Source organism: Oncorhynchus nerka, linkage group LG6 (genome assembly GCF_034236695.1).
Source record: "Oncorhynchus nerka isolate Pitt River linkage group LG6, Oner_Uvic_2.0, whole genome shotgun sequence".
NCBI lineage: Eukaryota > Metazoa > Chordata > Actinopteri > Salmoniformes > Salmonidae > Oncorhynchus > Oncorhynchus nerka.
In genome coordinates, this window is record NC_088401.1 from 52,343,167 (window position 1) to 52,361,076 (window position 17,910).

A 17,910-nucleotide genomic window follows, 5' to 3' on the forward strand; every position below is an offset into this window, starting at 1 on the left:
ACCTCACGGCACAACGCCTCTCCCCTATTTGACCTAGAATGTTTGTATGTATTGATATGTAGGCTGTGAGTGCCTTAAAAAACATGAATGTAGTTCTGTCCTTGAGCTGCTGTTGTCTAATGTTCTGTATTATTTCATGTTTTGTGTGGACCCCATGAAGAGTAGCTGCTGCTTTTGCAACAGCTAATGGGGATCCTAATAAAATACCAAACTTAACGCTCTCGACCATCTTCACTACAGCCCCGTCGATGTGATTGGGGGCGTGGCTCGGCCCTCCGTTTTCTGTAGTCCACGATCAGCTCCTTTGTCTTGCTGACGTTGAGGGGGGAGTTCTTGTCCTGGCACCACATTGCCAGGTCTCTGACCTCCCTGTAGGCTGTCTCATCGTAGTCGGGGATCTGGCCTACCACCGTCGTATCGTCGGAAAACGTAATGATGGTGTTTGAGTCGTGTGGGGGTAGGCAACAACACATCCGCCACACTGGTCCTCAACACGCAACCCTGAGGGGGCCCTGGGTTGAGGGTCAGCGTGGCGGATGTGTTGTTACCTACCCCCACCATCTGGGGGCGGCTTGTCAAAGTACAGTATCCAATTGCAGAGGGAGGTGTTTAATCCCAGTGTCCTTATCTTAGTGATGAGCTTGGATGGCACTATGGTGTTGAGCGCTGAGTTGTAGTCAATGAACAGCATTCTCACGTAGCTGTTCCTTTTGTCCAGGTGGGAAAGGGCAGGGTGGAGTGCAATAGAGATTGCATCATCTGTGGATCTGTTGGGGCGGTATGCGAATTGGAGTGGGTCTGTGATGATGGTGTTGATGTGAGCCATGACCAGCCTTTCAAAGCATTTTCATGGCTACAGATGTGAGTACTACGTGGCGATAGTCATTTAGACAACTTACCTTAGTGTTCTTGGCCACAGGGACTATGGTGTTCTGCTTGAAATGTGGGTATTACAGACTGGGTCAGGGAGAAGTTGAAAATGTCAGTGAAGACACTTGCTAGCTGGTCAGCGCATGCTCTGAGTACGCGCCTGTTTTATGGTTCGTCAGAGGGTGTAGCAGGATTTTGTTTATATAAACTTCCGGATATGTTCCGCTCCTTAAGTGGCAGCTCTAGCCCTTAAGCTCAGTGCGGATGTTGCCTGTAATCCATGGCTTCTGGTTGGGATATGTACGTACAGTCACTGTGGGGACTACGTCATCGACACATTTATTAATGAAGCTGATGACTGATGTGTGTAACTCTTCAATGCCATCGGATGAAACCTGGAAAATATTCCAGTCTGTGCTAGCAAAACAGTCCTGCTTCATCTGACCATTTCCGTATTGAGCGCGTCACTGGTACTTCCTGTTCTGAGTTTTTGCTTGTAAACAGGAATTAAGAGGATGGAGTTATGGTCAGATTTGCCAAATGGAGGGCGAGGGAGAGCTTTGTATGAGTCTGTGTGTGTAGAGTAGAGGTGATCTAGAGCCTCTCGTTGCACACGAGACATGCTGGTAGAAATTACACTACCGTTCAAAAGTTTGGGGTCACTTAGGCATGTCCTTGTAGTTTGAAACGACAGATTATTTTTTAAATGGAATATCTACATAGTTTTACAGAGACCCATTATCAGGAACTATCACTCCTGTGTTCCAATGGCACGTTGTGTTAGCTAATCCAAGTTCACAATTTTAAAAGGCTAATTGATCATTAGAAAACCATTTTGCATTTGTTAGGACAGCTGAAAACTGTTGTGCTGATTTTAAATAAGCAATAAAACTGGCCTCCTTTAGACTAGTTGAGTATCTGGAGCATCAGCATTTGTGGGTTCAATTACAGGCTCAAAATGGCCAGAAACAAAGTACTTTCTTCTGAAACTCGTCAGTCTATTCTTGTTCTGAGAAATGAAGGCTATTCCATGCGAGAGATTGCAGAGAAACTGAAGATCTGGTACAACACTGCACTACTCCCTTCACAGAACAGCACAAACGGTCTCTAACCAGAATAAAAAGGAGTTTGGAGGCCCCGGTGCACAACTGAGCAAGAGGACAAGTACATTAGTGTCTAGTTTGAGAAACAGACGCCTCACAAGTCCTCAACTGGCAGCTTCATTAAATAGTACACGCAAAACACCAGTCTCAACGTCAACAGGGAAGAGGTGACTATGGGATGCTGGCCTTCTAGGCAGAGTACCTCTGTCCAGTGTCTGTGTTCTTTTGCCCATCTTAATCTTTTCTTTTTATTGGCCAGTCTTGGATATGGCTTTTTCTTTGCAACTCTGCCTAGAAGGCCAGCATCCCGGAGTCGGAACACAGGAGTGATGGTTGCTGACAATGGCCTCTTTACACCGATGTAGATATTCCATAAAAAAATGTTCCGTTTCCAGCTACAATAGTCATTTACAACATTAACATCTACGCTGTATTTCTGATCAATTTGATGTTATTTTAATGTGCTTTTCTTTCAAAAACAAGGACATTTCTAAGTGACCCCGAACTTTTGAACGGTAGTGTAGGTAAAAATGGATTTGCAGTAAAATCCCTGGCCACTAGGAGCGCTGCATCTGGTTGAGCATTTTCTTCTTTGCATATGGCCAAATATAGCTCGTTGAGTGAGGTCTTCGTGCCAGCATCAGTTTTTGATGGTAAATGGACAGCTACGAAAAATATTGATGACAACTCTTTTGGTAAATATTGTGGTCTACAGCGTATCATGAGGTAATCTAACTCCGGCAAGCAAAACCTTCCTTAATATTAGAAATCACCTACCCATCAACAGCTGTTGACCAAGAGACAAACTCCCACTCCCCTCAGATTACCAGACACAGCTGTTCTGTCCTACTGATGTATAGAAAACCAACTAGATTTATATTTTCCATGTCCTTGTTCAGTGGCGACTCAGTGAAACACCGGCTATTACAGTTCTAGAGATCACGTTGATGTTCGCCAATAGAACACAGGCTAATGGTGACTTATCCAGTCGCCGTCACAGTTTCGTTAAGATATCCTGCACAGCGACTTCTGCAGCTCCGCTTCCTCGCAGTCAACGGGGCTAGTCTGGGATGAGCATTATGTCCTTCGCCTCCGATTCGTTGAAATAGAACTCCTCATCCAAATTATCCAAATTGAGATTAGTAATCGTTGTATTCATGTCCAGAAGCTCTTTTTGGTCATATGAAAATAACAGCTTTTGTCTGTTGTGGTGGGAATGTGTTACTTTGTTGACCTGGGTGTGCAGCAGTGTCGGCTCAAGGGAGAAGATTCTGTTTACCACCGATCTAGGATCAGATTACTCCAATCTTACCCAGGAATAAGAAACCACGTTAAGTTGATGTTGTAGCACTGTCTTGTTCTGTTGTAGAGGTAATAGGGCTCACATGCTGTCTCTGTGATGTCTCTGTCACACCATGATTCTCTCACACCCACTGACTGGGTGTCTGCCATTAGCAGGATCATACCTTCACACTGCAATGATCCTCTCTCACACACACCATCTGTCTTGCACTCCTCTCTCTCTCTCTCTCTCTCTCTCTCTCAATCTCCCTCCCTTTTTTTTCTTCTTTCACCTTCTCAGTGGTTTCAGTGTCACATCGGCAGAAAAGACGAGAATCTTCAAGCCTGTTTCCATACAGACTATGTGGTAGGTTTTAATCAATCCTGTTTCCATACAGACTGTGGTCGGTTTAATATTGTCTGACAAATACAGTAAACACACACACACAAAATACTCCCTTTCTGTACTGTAGTAGGATGACCTAAAACCTCTACGCTTTCATCCATAATGGCCTTGTCTGAATTTGCGTCTTTTGCCTCCTTCCACTGTGTAGACCCTGATGTGTGTGTCTCCGCTGTCCCCAGGTCAGTGCTGCAGGCGCTGCATGGCTGCTGCGAGCGGGCAGTGAAGGGGTCAGTGATCCCAGGCTGTGGGCTGGACTGGGCACAATACTACTACGGTCATGTGGAGTCTGACCGCCTCTGTCTCAACGAGTGGGGAGCCATGACGGGCCTGGAGTCAGTCAGGAGGGACAGTGCCGGGCAGAGGTGTGTGTGTGTGTGTGTGTGTGTGTCAGCTCGATGTGGAAGAGGATGCAGGTAGTCATACTCTTTCTCTCTCGGTCTTGTCTGTATGCAGCTCGACAGAGAGGGTGTCTGTGGAGCGGCAGATCAAAGAGGAGCTCCGAGACATCATGAGAACAGAAGACCTAGAGAATATCACGTCCAAACAGGTACCACGGAGGGAGACCGATGGAGATGGAATATAATACACTTCAAGAAATAAGCCCGATACTTGTCAAGGTCACAGGCGACTGGAATAGTTGCCACAAGTGGCTGAAATGCAACCAGAAGTAGATCACTTGATAGAATTGATCACAATCCATCTGGTAATATACAGGGAGTCTATGGCCTAAATGACTTGTAGAGTCTGTGTCCGTATCTATGACACCTTATCTCTAACACAAGCCATTTATACCGGTCAAGTCAGAACCAGAGCTCAATAGTTTAGTTTAACCTCATGGATGGATTGAATGCTCATTGGGAGCAAACATGGCGTTGTGCTGTTGTTCGGTTGGCCATCCTCCTCCTTTCTCCAGGTCCGCAGTGCCCTGGAGACCAGGATAGGCATGGACATGAAGAACTACAAGGAATACATCGACAACGAGATGATGGTCACTATGGCGCAGATGGACAAGCCCTCCAAAATATTTGACTACTTGTTCCTGGTGAGTCCCATCTGACCCTTTAATAATGTCACCTTTGACCTATGCCACACGGCAGTAGCCCCTAACCACAGATCTGATCAGCTTACCCGATCCCAAATCCCTAACCTTGATCACGAGGAGCGGTAAAAAGTACTGTACCTCCATTCATTTCGATGGGTTGCTTTAGACGAGTCTCGTGACACTTGTGGGGGTCGTAGAGCGGTCATATTGTAGGCCAAACCGTTCGAAATGCTGGAGATGTTTTTGTGAGAAGACCGATAATACCGATAAACAGCGTTGTAGCTCTGCCACTTTCCACCACAGATGCGGAAGGGTGACATGGAGCAGATGCAGGGGATTGAGATGCGGAAGGGCGACATGGGGCGGATGCAGGGGATTGAGACGCGGAAGGGCGACATGGGGCGGATGCAGTGGATTGAGATGCGGAAGGGCGACATGGGGCGGATGCAGGGATTGAGATGCGGAAGGGCGACATGGGGGCGGATGCAGGGGATTGAGACGGAAGGGCGACATGGGGCGGATGCAGTGGATTGAGATGCGGAAGGGCGACATGGGGCGGATGCAGGGGATTGAGACGCGGAAGGGCGACATGGGGCGGATGCAGGGGATTGAGACGCGGAAGGGCGACATGGGGCGGATGCAGTGGATTGAGATGCGGAAGGGCGACATGGGGCGGATGCAGGGGATTGAGACGCGGAAGGGCGACATGGGGCGGATGCAGTGGATTGAGATGCGGAAGGGCGACATGGGGCGGATGCAGGGATTGAGATGCGGAAGGGCGACATGGGGCGGATGCAGGGGATTGAGATGCGGAAGGGCGACATGGGGGCGGATGCAGTGGATTGAGATGCGGAAGGGCGACATGGGGAGGATGCAGGGGCGGATTGAGATTGGGAAGGGCGACATGGGGCGGATGCAGGGGATTGAGATGCGGAAGGGCGACATGGGGCGGATGCAGTGGATTGAGATGCGGAAGGGCGACATGGGGCGGATGCAGTGGATTGAGATGCGGAAGGGCGACATGGGGCGGAGGCAGTGGATTGAGATGCGGAAGGGCGACATGGGGCGGATGCAGTGGATTGAGATGCGGAAGGGCGACATGGGGCGGATGCAGGGGATTGAGATGCGGAAGGGCGACATGGGGCGGATGCAGGGGATTGAGATGCGGAAGGGCGACATGGGGCGGATGCAGTGGATTGAGATGCGGAAGGGCGACATGGGGCGGATGCAGGATTGAGATGCGGAAGGGCGACATGGGGCGGATGCAGTGGATTGAGATGCGGAAGGGCGACATGGGGCGGATGCAGGGATTGAGATGCGGAAGGGCGACATGGGGCGGATGCAGTGGATTGAGATGCGGAAGGGCGACATGGGGCGGATGCAGGGGATTGAGATGCGGAAGGGCGACATGGGGCGGATGCAGTGGATTGAGATGCGGAAGGGCGACATGGGGCGGATGCAGTGGATTGAGATGCGGAAGGGCGACATGGGGCGGATGCAGGGGATTGAGATGCGGAAGGGCGACATGGGGCGGATGCAGTGGATTGAGATGCGGAAGGGCGACATGGGGCGGATGCAGTGGATTGAGATGCGGAAGGGCGACATGGGGCGGATGCAGGGGATTGAGACGCGGAAGGGCGACATGGGGCGGATGCAGGGGATTGAGATGCGGAAGGGCGACATGGGGAGGATGCAGGGGATTGAGACGCGGAAGGGCGACATGGGGCGGATGCAGGGGATTGAGACGCAGCCCATGTAAAAATATAAAACAACAGAGATCTCTAGTTTAAACTGACAGATTTTGTTTGGGATTTTTTAAATTATGTTACTTAGATTGACGCACCACTCTAGGGGATTTAAGTTGCGAAATCTCCTCAGGGATGATCATCACAGGAAGTGTGCTATAAGAGTTGGTCACATGACTCGAGCCTAGTGTTTACAGCTGGTAAATAGAAAGCTCTGACCCTCCTCTCCAGGCTGGTGAATTAGGCTCTGTGTGTCTCTGTCTTTTAGGGCTCTGAGTGGAATGCTGCCAACTTTGAGGAGCTACAGAAAAACAAGTAAAACTTGAATGTACTGTGTGTGTGTGTGTGTACACTTGCTATTGACTTGTATAAGGTGCGTAAGCAAACGAGCAAGCCAATGTGTTGTTGTTGCTGGGTAACTAAGTGTCTGCCAATGACATTGCAGTGTGGGCTACATCCTGAACGTGACGCGGGAGATTGACAACTTCTTCCCAGAATCCTTCAGCTACATGAATATCAGAGTGTACGACGTGGAGGCTACAGACCTGCTGTCACACTGGAAAGACACATACTCCTTCATCAACACAGCCAGGTAGTCCCACCCTGCTCTCACTCTTAGACCTTCTCCCTGCATTGCACTGTAATGATATGGATTTTAAGTCGTACAGTCTAATCTAGAACATTGTGCCTCCCTGAATAAGCAAGTGAAAGTCTCAACTATGGCACTGTTCATTTTAGTCACACAATGATGACCCATCCCCATTCTGCCCCCCCCCCTCTATAGGCAGAGTGGCCAGGCGGTGCTAGTGCACTGTAAGATGGGCGTGTCTCGCTCTGGTTCCACGGTGGTGGCCTACGCCATGAAGCAGCAGCGCTGGCCCCTGGAGGTGGCTCTGTCCTACGTCAGGGAGCGCAGGCCCATCGTCCAGCCCAACGACGGCTTCATGAAGCAGCTCCACACCTACAGCGGCATCCTCAACGCCAGGTTAATTAACGTGTGTGTGTGTGTGGGTGTAACCTATCATAGCCTGTATGTTTACTGTACCCTCCATTCCAGTCAGCAGCGCCACAGCGCTCTCTGGAGGTGGAAGTCACGGGCAGAGAAGGAGCAGCGAAAGATTGAGAGAGCGCAGTCTGCTGCTTCACACAACAATGAGGAGGAGGAGGAGGAAGAGGAGGAGGAGAGCGAGGATGAGGAAGAAGAGTTAGAGAGTCCAGATGAAGTCGATGAGGCAGATATAGAGATGAAGGTTAGGAAATATTTATGGTTAGGATGATATTGTCAAGATCCAGATGAATTTTATTTTGTGGCAATTTAATTATATTTTTAATTATTTGAAGCAATCATAAATCTCTGTCCCTCTCTTGACCAGGTACTTGAAGAGCCTGCCCACAAGTCTGAGACTAACCCAGAAGCTCCACCCACAGAACCGGCTGCTCCATCCACGGAACCGTCTGTACCCAATCCCTTCATCACTGTACAGGTGGGCGACCTCTCTCACAAGTGTAGTGACATGACAATACCTTCTCTAACATTTATATTACACTGAATCAATGTCAAAACCAACCCGTTTATCCATCTCTAATACCCTCCCTGCCATCCTCTCTAGGTGGCTTCTCACAGCCCCAGTCGCAGTGGCAGGATGAACCTCTTCTCTCTCATGCAGTCCATCAACGAACTGGAAGACGAGGACCTAAGGAATGAACAGGTAAGAGAGGTAAAAGACGGGGAAGGATTGAAAGGGTAGAGTTGAAAGAGCAACAGTTTTTCTTACCCGTTGTCATTCGCTGGCGTAGATTGCCAACAGTCACCGGAGGTCTCCAGGGCAACGGAGGCGGAGTTATAGACGGAAAGGCCTCATGCATCAGAGGGCCCATGTGGACGTTTCACCCGAGCCAAGCCGCCTATCGGGACTCAGAAAACTGGAAGGGGCGGGGCCAAGCAAACCTGAGACCGGGGAAGGAGATGCCAAGACAACGGAGGTGCGGTAAAGAGGAACAGAAGACGAGGCGGCGGGGGAAGGGAAGGAGAATGAGAAGCCTAGAGGAGACACTAATAGGACGAGATTAAATGTTCTGCCCACTTTCAAGCTATAAACATGAAAGAATTACCCTAATATAGTTCTATACATCAGACCTTAAGACTCTAACTATCATCGTTATATTATAGATTTTTTAACAGTCATGCCTTTTGCACAGTATTTCCTGTTTTGGTTCTTTCAATGTAGTGGTCACCAACCGATCGATCACGATTGACTGGCTGATCTTCAAGCCATTCTAGTCGATCACCAAACACTGTAAAAAAACACACACACACAAAAAAACAACGATAAGGCCTTGGATTCCCCTTTTCTTTTCATTGTTCTTTTTTTTCTCTCCCTCTAGCACTTTTGACAGTAGGTGCACTTGGAAGGTAAAGTGTTCATATTTTTAACCATTTCGGGAAGGTAAAGTGTTCACATTTTTAACCATTTCATGTGTCTGAAGGTAGAACTCCACTTACTCGGCCGGCCCAGAGAGCAAATCAAGTGCAGCTATAGGCCTACCGCTGGCCAATCGTATAGCTCAGATCACCGTGTCTGCAGTGTCCTCGCGCTGTAACAAGACTGTAAGAAGAAGCCTCGAACCCACAGCAAAGTTGATCATGTTGAGATTTAAAAACTTTTAAAAACCATGACTAAAGGGACTCAACGAATACAGCAAAGAGCTGCTGTTAGAATGAGTATGGGCTCATTGTAATGGAATAAATGGAATGGTATCAAACACATGGAAAACAAATGTTTGACTCTGTTCCATTCCAGCCATTACAATGAGCCCATACTCCCATAGCTCCTTCCACCAGCCTCCACTGCTGTCAACACTTTGTTCAACCGTTTTATTAAGACATAAAAATGCGTGTTTCGATAAGCTTGCGTTATTTTCTGCTCGTCCTTTTTAATATAGAGGAATATTTCACTTTCTCTGATCAACATGAATTGGTGCTTGAGGCTGAAATAATGCAGTGCGACTTAAATTTCCCCTCAGATGGATTAAGACTGTCCCTCTTTCTCAGCGACGAGAGGGTACGCTGCTCCCTTCCTCCCCTCAGACTAACCATCAGTCCAGTAAAAAATATATAATGCTCACTCAGCTGTGCCTCAAGTAATACAACAAATGATATATTACCCGTGTGATCATATACCTATAATGTTGAAATATAATTTAAAAAATGGTCTGAGAAGAATAACATTGGCTGGGCAATTCAAGGGTCGACAATATGCAGTGATAATGTTTTGGGCCTATAGCCTACTGCACAAACTTCATTGCTACAGAACTGTGTTTAATTGGTTGTTGCATAGGCTTATTTTTGTTTTGTTTTCATCTGAGCGGTAGATCTTGGCTTGCATTTTGACTCAAAGGTTGGTGACCTGTGTTTGTGTATCACTGTTCACCAAACCATTTACACGCAATTGGTAGTGATGGCTCATTGTTTTAATGTCACTGCAGTATTACGACACCAATATGTGTCTGACAAAAATGTTGTATTTCTGGTTAAGACTTACCTACGGTCCATAGAAGTTGGAATGTGTGTACATTTTGTCTTCTGAATTTCAGTACGTATCATACCACATGCACATGTGGTGTTTGCCCGCCCTCTCTCTCCTCATGGCACATCAGTGGTTTAATGATATCTATGCAATGATTCCTTAAATTCACAGAGAAGACAGATGGTAGAGGCTGTATGCTGCCAGTTGGGATTGTTATTGTATGCATTAAGTGCCATTCTCTATTCCTTTATTGGATTTTTAATTACGCACATACCTGATCTTTTTATCGTTTCTGGTAATGCATACGGGCCCAATGAAAAGTGTTCTCGGATGTTTCAAAATAGCGGGACATTCAAAAGTATTAACTGGGAGATTATAATATTGAGTGACTGTTGTAAACTGTTATTCTGGACTAATCCAAGGGCACCAAACTGTATGCCAGTGTGTTCCTCTGTGCCAATCAACTTTGTCCTTGAGTTCATCTCAAGACGACATATTTACTGAGGATCTTTAGAAAACTTCTACCGTTTAAAAAAACAAAAAAAATCTCGGGTGTTCAATTTATTTGGTGTGTTTTTCTGTCACACTGTCATTCCACAAATAGCCTTGCTGTATGAGTGCCTTGGACGTGGGACCAAAATAACAGGTCTTTCCCGAAAGACCCTAAATGAAAGTATTTATAATATTTACTGTATATTGCTATTTGAGGTGGTGGCATTATTTCATATTGATTAAATGTATTTAGTTTTGTTCTTTGACTGGGATGATGTTATTGTGCAGTATGTAGCTACTTGCATTGAATGTGTTCCTGTGTGTATGCTCTGGCTTTGCTGATTATGACCAGGTTCATGCCATCCATGTTTTGAACTTTGGGGGGTGTTTAGGGTAGTTTTTTTTTTTTTGTATGAGTATTTATCTATTTGGGACTTTGAGAGGATCAAGGTAGATTCAGCATTATGGTGTTTCTGAACTTTCCGCAGTTGACTGGATGGACCTTCTGTTCTTTATCGATCCAATGATTTATTTTTATTTTTTAAATGTATTCAGCTGGCCTTGATTTGTATATTCACCAATGATGTTTACACATTTTTAGGTTGAGCACACTTTCTTTCTATACTCACAATTAAACCATCATAACAGGTTTCCACCACCACATCATGCCATTGACACTGCCTGAGCCAATCTCTGCTGTTCTAAGATCAAATAGATAAATGACCTGTCATCTATGGCTGCGTTTACAGCTATACTGTTTGAGTGAATTAATAAATGATTATACTGAAACCATGTCACGTTAATTTGTCTGCCTTTTTATTAAATAACAATGTAAATCAAATTAAAAATGGGCCATTTGTGTCAAGACAAACAGGGAGAATATTTCTTTATAGGCTATTAGGAACCTTTGCAGTTAGTTCCCAATGAATTTCTGCCGTGGTTCACTGAGGGTGACTCCTCCCTCTTTCATTGCTGTCCGGAAGGACTGAACCTACAAAAGAGAAACACAAACGAACACTTTATTTTACTAAGCAAGTCGGTTAACACGTTCTTATGATGGACAATGCTGGGCCAATTGCGTACCAACCTATGGGATGCCCAATCACAGCCAGTTGTGATACAGCCTGGATTTGAGCCGGGGTGTCTGTAGTGACGCCTCTAGCACTGAGATGCAGTACCTTAGGCCACTCGAGAGCCCTGAGGGGTATACTACAAATCAAGCTAGATGGACTCAGGCTTTTCTGAAATGAGCTAGGTTCAGTTAGTGCCACATTCCAGCTCAGGCTTCATCCATGTTACAAATGTAGATATTTATAGTGCACCCGCCGGCTTACTCAAGCTGGACTTGTTCATGTCGCACATGGCTACTCGAACGCTTCATTGTGACTACTGAAACATCAATCCACGGGCCAGTTAGTGCCACATTTTCGTTTGCCGAAATCAAAATGAAAAAGGTTCACCTGCAAATTCAGCATGCTATGGTATGAAAGTGTCTTGTGTGCTTATCAATGCACAAGTCCCCTTTCCCCCACTCCAATCGATTAAAGAATTTTATTAAGTCATACGAAAAAGTTTAAGTCAGAGGCGTCACTACAGACCCTGGTTCAATTCCTGGCTGTATCACAACCGGCCGTTATTGGGTGTCCCATAGGGCGGCGCACAATTGGCCCAGTGTTGTCCGGGTTACGCTTCGATCACACCGACGTTGCATTTTGGTACACCAGAATTACATTCTAAGCGTTAGGGTTTGGCCCGGGGTAGGCCGTCATTATAAATAAGAATTTGTTCTTAACTGACTTGCATAGTTAAATAAAAGTTCAAATAAAATGACAGTGCAATATGTATTTGAATATTACTCTTAAACATGATCAATAAAATATTTAAAGCTGCCATGTGTAACCCCACCAAATTCACAGATCTGTCCTTCTCATTGAAAGCAAGTCTAAGAAGTGGTAGATCCACAGAACAGACATTTCACTGGAAGTATAGATGTGAAGCATCCGCTTGGTGTTTCCACTCACTACCAAATATGGTAGAATTGCGATATTGCACAATCGCACTTCACAGAGTAGACGTGATAGGAGCACAAAACACGATACAAACATTATTGGGCACAGACAACGGGAAAGAAGGTAGAAACAACAATACATCACGCAAAGCAGCCACAACTGTCAGTAAGAGTGTCCATGACTGAGACTTTGAATGAAGAGATTGAGATAGAACTCCAGTTTGAGTGTTTGTTGCAGCTCCCATGGCGCAGGACCTGTACACAATTCCTGTAAGCTAAAAATGTCCCAGTTCTTCCATGGCCTGCATACTCACCAGACATGTCACCCATTGAGCATGTTTGGGATGCTCTAGATCGATGTGTATGACAGCGTGTTCCAGTACCCGCCAATATCCAGAAACTTCACACAGCTATTGTTGAGTGGGACAATAGTCCACAGGCCACAATCAACAGCCTGATCAACTCTATGCGAAGGAGATGTGTCACAGTGCATGAGTCAAATGGTGATCTCACCAGATACTGACTGGTTTTCTGATCCACTCCAACGTTTTTTAGGGTATCTGTAACCAACCATCTGTATTCCCAGTCATGTGAAATCTATAGATAGGGGCCTAATGCATTTATTTCAATTGATTGATTTCCTTATATGAACTGTAACTCAATCTTTGAAATTGTTGCATTCATATTTTTGTTCAGTATTCTTTGATTGGTCCTCAACTCACGGCTCAAACGCTTCATTCAGGATAAGTTAAGTGGAGTTAGCAGGTTAGCTACGAATAATTAATTGCCGTAGAAATTGACCTGGCTAAAAGGTGGACCTAAGTTACCTCAGCTAACTCCTCAAACCAGATGTATAGTATAGGGCTCTGGATCTTCCTAAACTTGGCTGTATCCAACTACTCAACAACATGAAGCCCATTTCTCACACACACACCTCTGTACTCACAGCATTCTACTTGTACTGTCAAGGTATGTCACAACCCCCCACTCGTACTTACAGCATCAGAGCGATACTGCCAGGGGATGTGTCTGTACACCATCCTAGTGATGCCAGCTTGATGACACCTCTGTGCTAGTACCTCACCCACAGCCTGGCTGGCTGCCACACAACGGGTAGAACCCAGCTCACGCTTCAGGGCCCACTCTTTGGTGGAACACGACAGCACAGGGACTGCATCACCGTTGGCAAACACCTCAGCTGTTACATAGTGCTGGGAGCGAGAGAAAACCAACCTGAAGGAGGAGAGAAGAGTGGGGGATCGGTGGAAAAGCAAGGGGTAAGGGCATGAAGACAGATGGCAGAGAAGAGTAGGGGAAAGACAAAAGGGGTTATAAAAGGAGTGTCAATCTGTATGTCTGCCTATCTAGTGTCAATCTCTTCATCCAAAGTGTGAACACACAGATCCTTACTTAGATGTGTGTATTGTTGTGAAATTGTTAGATATTACTGCACTGTTGGAACTAGAAACACAAGCATTTCGCTACACCCACAATAACATCTGCTAAACACGTGTATGTGACCAATAAAATTAGATTAGATTTGAGACACACCTGTGGTAGAACTTTTGGGAGGGCCAGGTTGTTCTCCAGCCCCTGTCCTTCACCGCTAGAGCCATCTGCTCCAGGTTCCGCGGGTTTCTGTTCACAAATGTCGGGCTCACGGCTTCATTATCATCTACAGTTGGCTGAAGCTTGGGCGCCGCCAGGCTCATACAACGGACTGGAGAGAGAGAAGTGGGACCAAGAGAAGAGCATGGTAGTGTATAAAGCAGCATTAGGAACATGCTAACCCAATAGACATTTTCATAAACATGATGATTTACACAACACACTTAGCATCAACGAGGAGCAGTGTTTTCTTACCCGATTTCTGATATTGGTTGATTGCAGACCCACTCTGCCCGCACCTTTGAATTTGACCTAGTAATAACCGCACGGTTCGATTTAAATCACCAAAACTGCCATCCTCTCGTTCCTTATGTGGTCATATATGAGTAATAACGTGCAGTCTATACTTGATTATCCACTTTAGTGGCTCATATCATAGAGAAAACAGTATAATTTTGTATATTATTTAAGCAGCATTCGCCTTGACATGTGTGCCGCCATCTTTGACACTTTGCATGGACCACTTCCTTCTTCGTCATCTTTGACAACTTCCGGTTCTACCTCGTAAAAGAGAGACGTTGTTGCGCTCTACAAATAACACTATCCATAATTTAAACATTGATGGTGTTATTACAGATTACCAAAAATCACTAACTACTGTAGCAATTTTTATAGGAAATTGTATAGCTCTACGTGCTCTCAGGAATCCATATATATGTTTTTTGACTTACTGAATAATGTTCACTCTATCAGTGACATAGAATCTAAACAGTGTGATGAACACATCATAGTTGAAGATATTATCGACTCTAACAAACATCTAAAAAACAATAAATCCCCAGGCATTGATACGGCAGAATTTTATAACGACAGAAATTATTTTCTGAACAAGTAGCTCCCTTCCTACTTAATCTTTTTCGAGAGTATTAAAACAATGTTCTCCCTCCTACAATGACTCAGGGGTTAATAACACTGATATCTAAGCCTAAAAAAAAGTGCTGCTCATCAATAACTGGCATCCAATTTGTCTTCATAATAATGACTACAAGATATTAGCCTTACTAATTGCAAAAATAATTAAAGAAGTCCTGGATGCAATAATTGATGAAACACAGACTGGCTTTATGAGGGACAGATATTTCTAACAATATCAGTCTAGTATTAGACATACTTGACTACTCAGACCTAATAATCGAGGATAGCTTCATATTATTTTGGATTTTTATAAAGCATTTGACACAGTGGAGCATCAGTTCTTCTTCCACTCCCTTGAGAAATTTGGCTTTGGGGATTTTTCTGTAACCGAGGAAAAGACAGATTCAGGCTGGATATTCGACGGATATTCGCCTGTAGCTTTCCTTACGTCCACCAATATCAGTTAGGGACCGTCAACATAGTGACAAATCAACATTTTCACATTTCAATAGCCCTTTAAAACCATTACTCCTAAAACTTTCAAAATTGGTTATAGCTAACCCGATGGGATAGACACACATTGCACACACTTTTTTGTTGTCGGTTTACATCTCACACTATTTAAAAATAAAAATAGGAAATCAATAGCGCCTCGGTCATGTGACCCACACACCTCAAACAAGGTTCATAATGTACACTCAGTGAACTTATACATTGCACACCCTTTTGTTTGTCCATTTGAATCTCATGAGACTTTACAATAATGTTTAAACAGTTCAAATTTCAATAGCTCCTCTGTGACCTACAACCCTCAAACTACTTTCAGAATAACCACTGAGTAGCCGTATATGTAGCACAACCTTTTGCTAATCCATTTTCATCTCACATGATTTTACATTCATTTGCAATGTTTTTTGAATTTCAATAGCTCTCTGGTCATGTGACCTACAACCCTCAAACTGCTGTCATAATATCCACTGACAAGCCTTATACTGTACATTGCACACCCTTTAGTTTGTCCATTTTCATCTCACACAATTGTACATACATTTTTCTAAATGTTAAATTTGCCCGAAGAGAGGGGCCCAAGCCCTGGAAAGTGTTCCGGTAGACCCTAGTCAGATTCCCATATCGATCAATGTGATATAATCCTTTTCCGAAGCATCTGGCCTATATCTTAATATTAATAAATGTGAACTCATGTCAAAGATTGTGTGGCACCCTCATATTACGGCATTCCAGTGAAAGAAGAACTTACATATTTAGGCATGAACATTACTAAGGATCAGAAGTCTAGATGCTTACTAAATTTTAATCCTCACATAAAAAAAAACCCAGAAGAAGCTAAATCAATGGCTACAGAGGGACCTACCCTTAAAAGGAAGAGTCCTAATAACCAAGGCTGAAGGGATCTCTAGACTAGCATATGCCGCTCTATCTTTATATCTTGACGATAAAATAAGCAAGGAGATAGACCAGATGCTTTTCAACTTTCTGTGGAGAAACCCTACCCATTACATTAGGAAAACTGTTGTAATGAACACATGATTTATGGTGGGCAGAATTTTCTGGATTTTACTACTTTAAATAATCATTTTAAGATCAATTGGATAAAACAGTTCCTAAGAAGACCCACGTCTATATGGAATTTTATTCCTCATCATGTCTTCTCTACTTTTGGTGGCCTTAACTTCATGTTGATTTGCAATTATAATATTGACAAAGTTCCAGTGAAACTCTGCTTTTCATCGGCAGGTTCTTGTCATGGTCCTTAATTTATAAGCATTATTGTATATTGTATGAAAATACTTCTTGGAGTGTCTAGTTTGAGAAACAGACGCCTCACTAGTCCTCAACTGGCAGCTTCATTAAATAGTACCCACAAAACACCACTCTCAACGTCAACAGGGAAGAGGCAACTCCGGGAGTTCCTCTGTCCAGTGTCTGTGTTCTTTTGCCCATCTTAATCTTTTCTTTTTATTGGCCAGTCTGAGATATGGCTATTTATTTGCAACTCTGCCTAGAAGGCCAGCATCCCGGAGTCGCCTCTTCACTGTTGACATTGAGACTGGTGTTTTGCTGGTACTATTTAATGAATCTGCCAGTTAAGGACTTGTGAGGCATCTGTTTTTCAAACTAGACACTAATGTACTTGTCCTCTTGTTCAGTTGTGGACCGGGGCCTCCAACTCCTCTTTCTATTCTGATTAGAGACAGTTTGCGCTGTTCTGTGAAGGGAGTAGTACACAGGATTGTACGAGATCTTCAGTATCTTGACAATTTCTCGCATGGAATAGCCTTCATTTCTCAGAACAAGAATAGACTGACGAGTTTCAGAAGAAAGTTATTTGTTTCTGGCCATTTTGAGCCTGTAATTGAACCCACAAATGCTGATGCTCCAGAAACTCAACTAGTCTAAAGGCCAGTTTTATTGCTTCTTTAATCAGAACAACAGTTTTCAGTTGTTCTAACATAATTTCAAAAGGGTTTTCTAATGATCAATTAGCCTTTTAAAATGATAAACTTGGATTAGCTAACACAAAGTGCCATTGGAACACAGGAGTGATGGTTGCTGATAATGGGCCTCTGTACACCTATTAAAAATCTGCCATTTCCAGGAACAATAGTCATTTACAACATTAACAATGTCTACACTGTATTTCTGATCAATTTTATGTTATTTTAATGGACGAAAAAAAGTGTTTTTCTTTCAAAAACATGGACATTGCTAAGTGACCCCAAACTTTTGAACGGTAGTGTATATCTTATGTCATGCCTTATTGGAATGGTTTTATTGATAACGTCAGTTGGAAAAAAGTTTGGATGTTGCCACACACATACATACTTATTAACAAAATTAAGGAAGTTTCTTAAATTATTCATAAATATTATCCTACCAACCATTGTATGAAGA

The 17,910-nt window shown here is 44.4% G+C and overlaps 2 protein-coding genes across 7 annotated transcripts in view; one reads left to right on the forward strand and one right to left on the reverse strand.

Annotated features, from left to right (window-relative positions):
* The window catches only part of LOC115130594 (protein phosphatase Slingshot homolog 3-like), a 27,406-nt gene extending 16,146 nt beyond the window's left edge, over positions 1–11,260 (forward strand). For 3 of the 6 annotated variants that reach the window (XM_029661882.2, XM_029661886.2, XM_065019651.1), the window contains 10 exons: positions 3,556–3,621; positions 3,840–4,022; positions 4,114–4,207; positions 4,574–4,702; positions 6,716–6,762; positions 6,893–7,039; positions 7,232–7,697; positions 7,821–7,931; positions 8,058–8,165; positions 8,245–11,260. In XM_029661882.2, the coding sequence (XP_029517742.2) occupies positions 3,556–3,621; positions 3,840–4,022; positions 4,114–4,207; positions 4,574–4,702; positions 6,716–6,762; positions 6,893–7,039; positions 7,232–7,697; positions 7,821–7,931; positions 8,058–8,165; positions 8,245–8,439 (1,546 nt within the window). In that variant the 3' untranslated portion in view covers positions 8,440–11,260. The remainder of the gene's footprint in view (positions 1–3,555; positions 3,622–3,839; positions 4,023–4,113; positions 4,208–4,573; positions 4,703–6,715; positions 6,763–6,892; positions 7,040–7,231; positions 7,698–7,820; positions 7,932–8,057; positions 8,166–8,244) is intronic. The other 3 variants (XM_029661885.2, XM_065019652.1, XM_029661883.2) reach the window with 3 other exon arrangements.
* Positions 11,261–14,614, reverse strand: mrpl18 (mitochondrial ribosomal protein L18). Its single transcript, XM_029661887.2, has 4 exons — positions 14,338–14,614; positions 14,026–14,194; positions 13,473–13,707; positions 11,261–11,457 (listed from the first exon to the last, which is right to left on the reverse strand). Exons 2-4 carry the CDS (start codon positions 14,184–14,186, stop codon positions 11,380–11,382), a joined length of 474 nt encoding a protein of 157 aa, XP_029517747.2. The 5' UTR covers positions 14,187–14,194; positions 14,338–14,614; the 3' UTR covers positions 11,261–11,379.
* Positions 14,615–17,910: the final 3,296 nt, after the last annotated feature.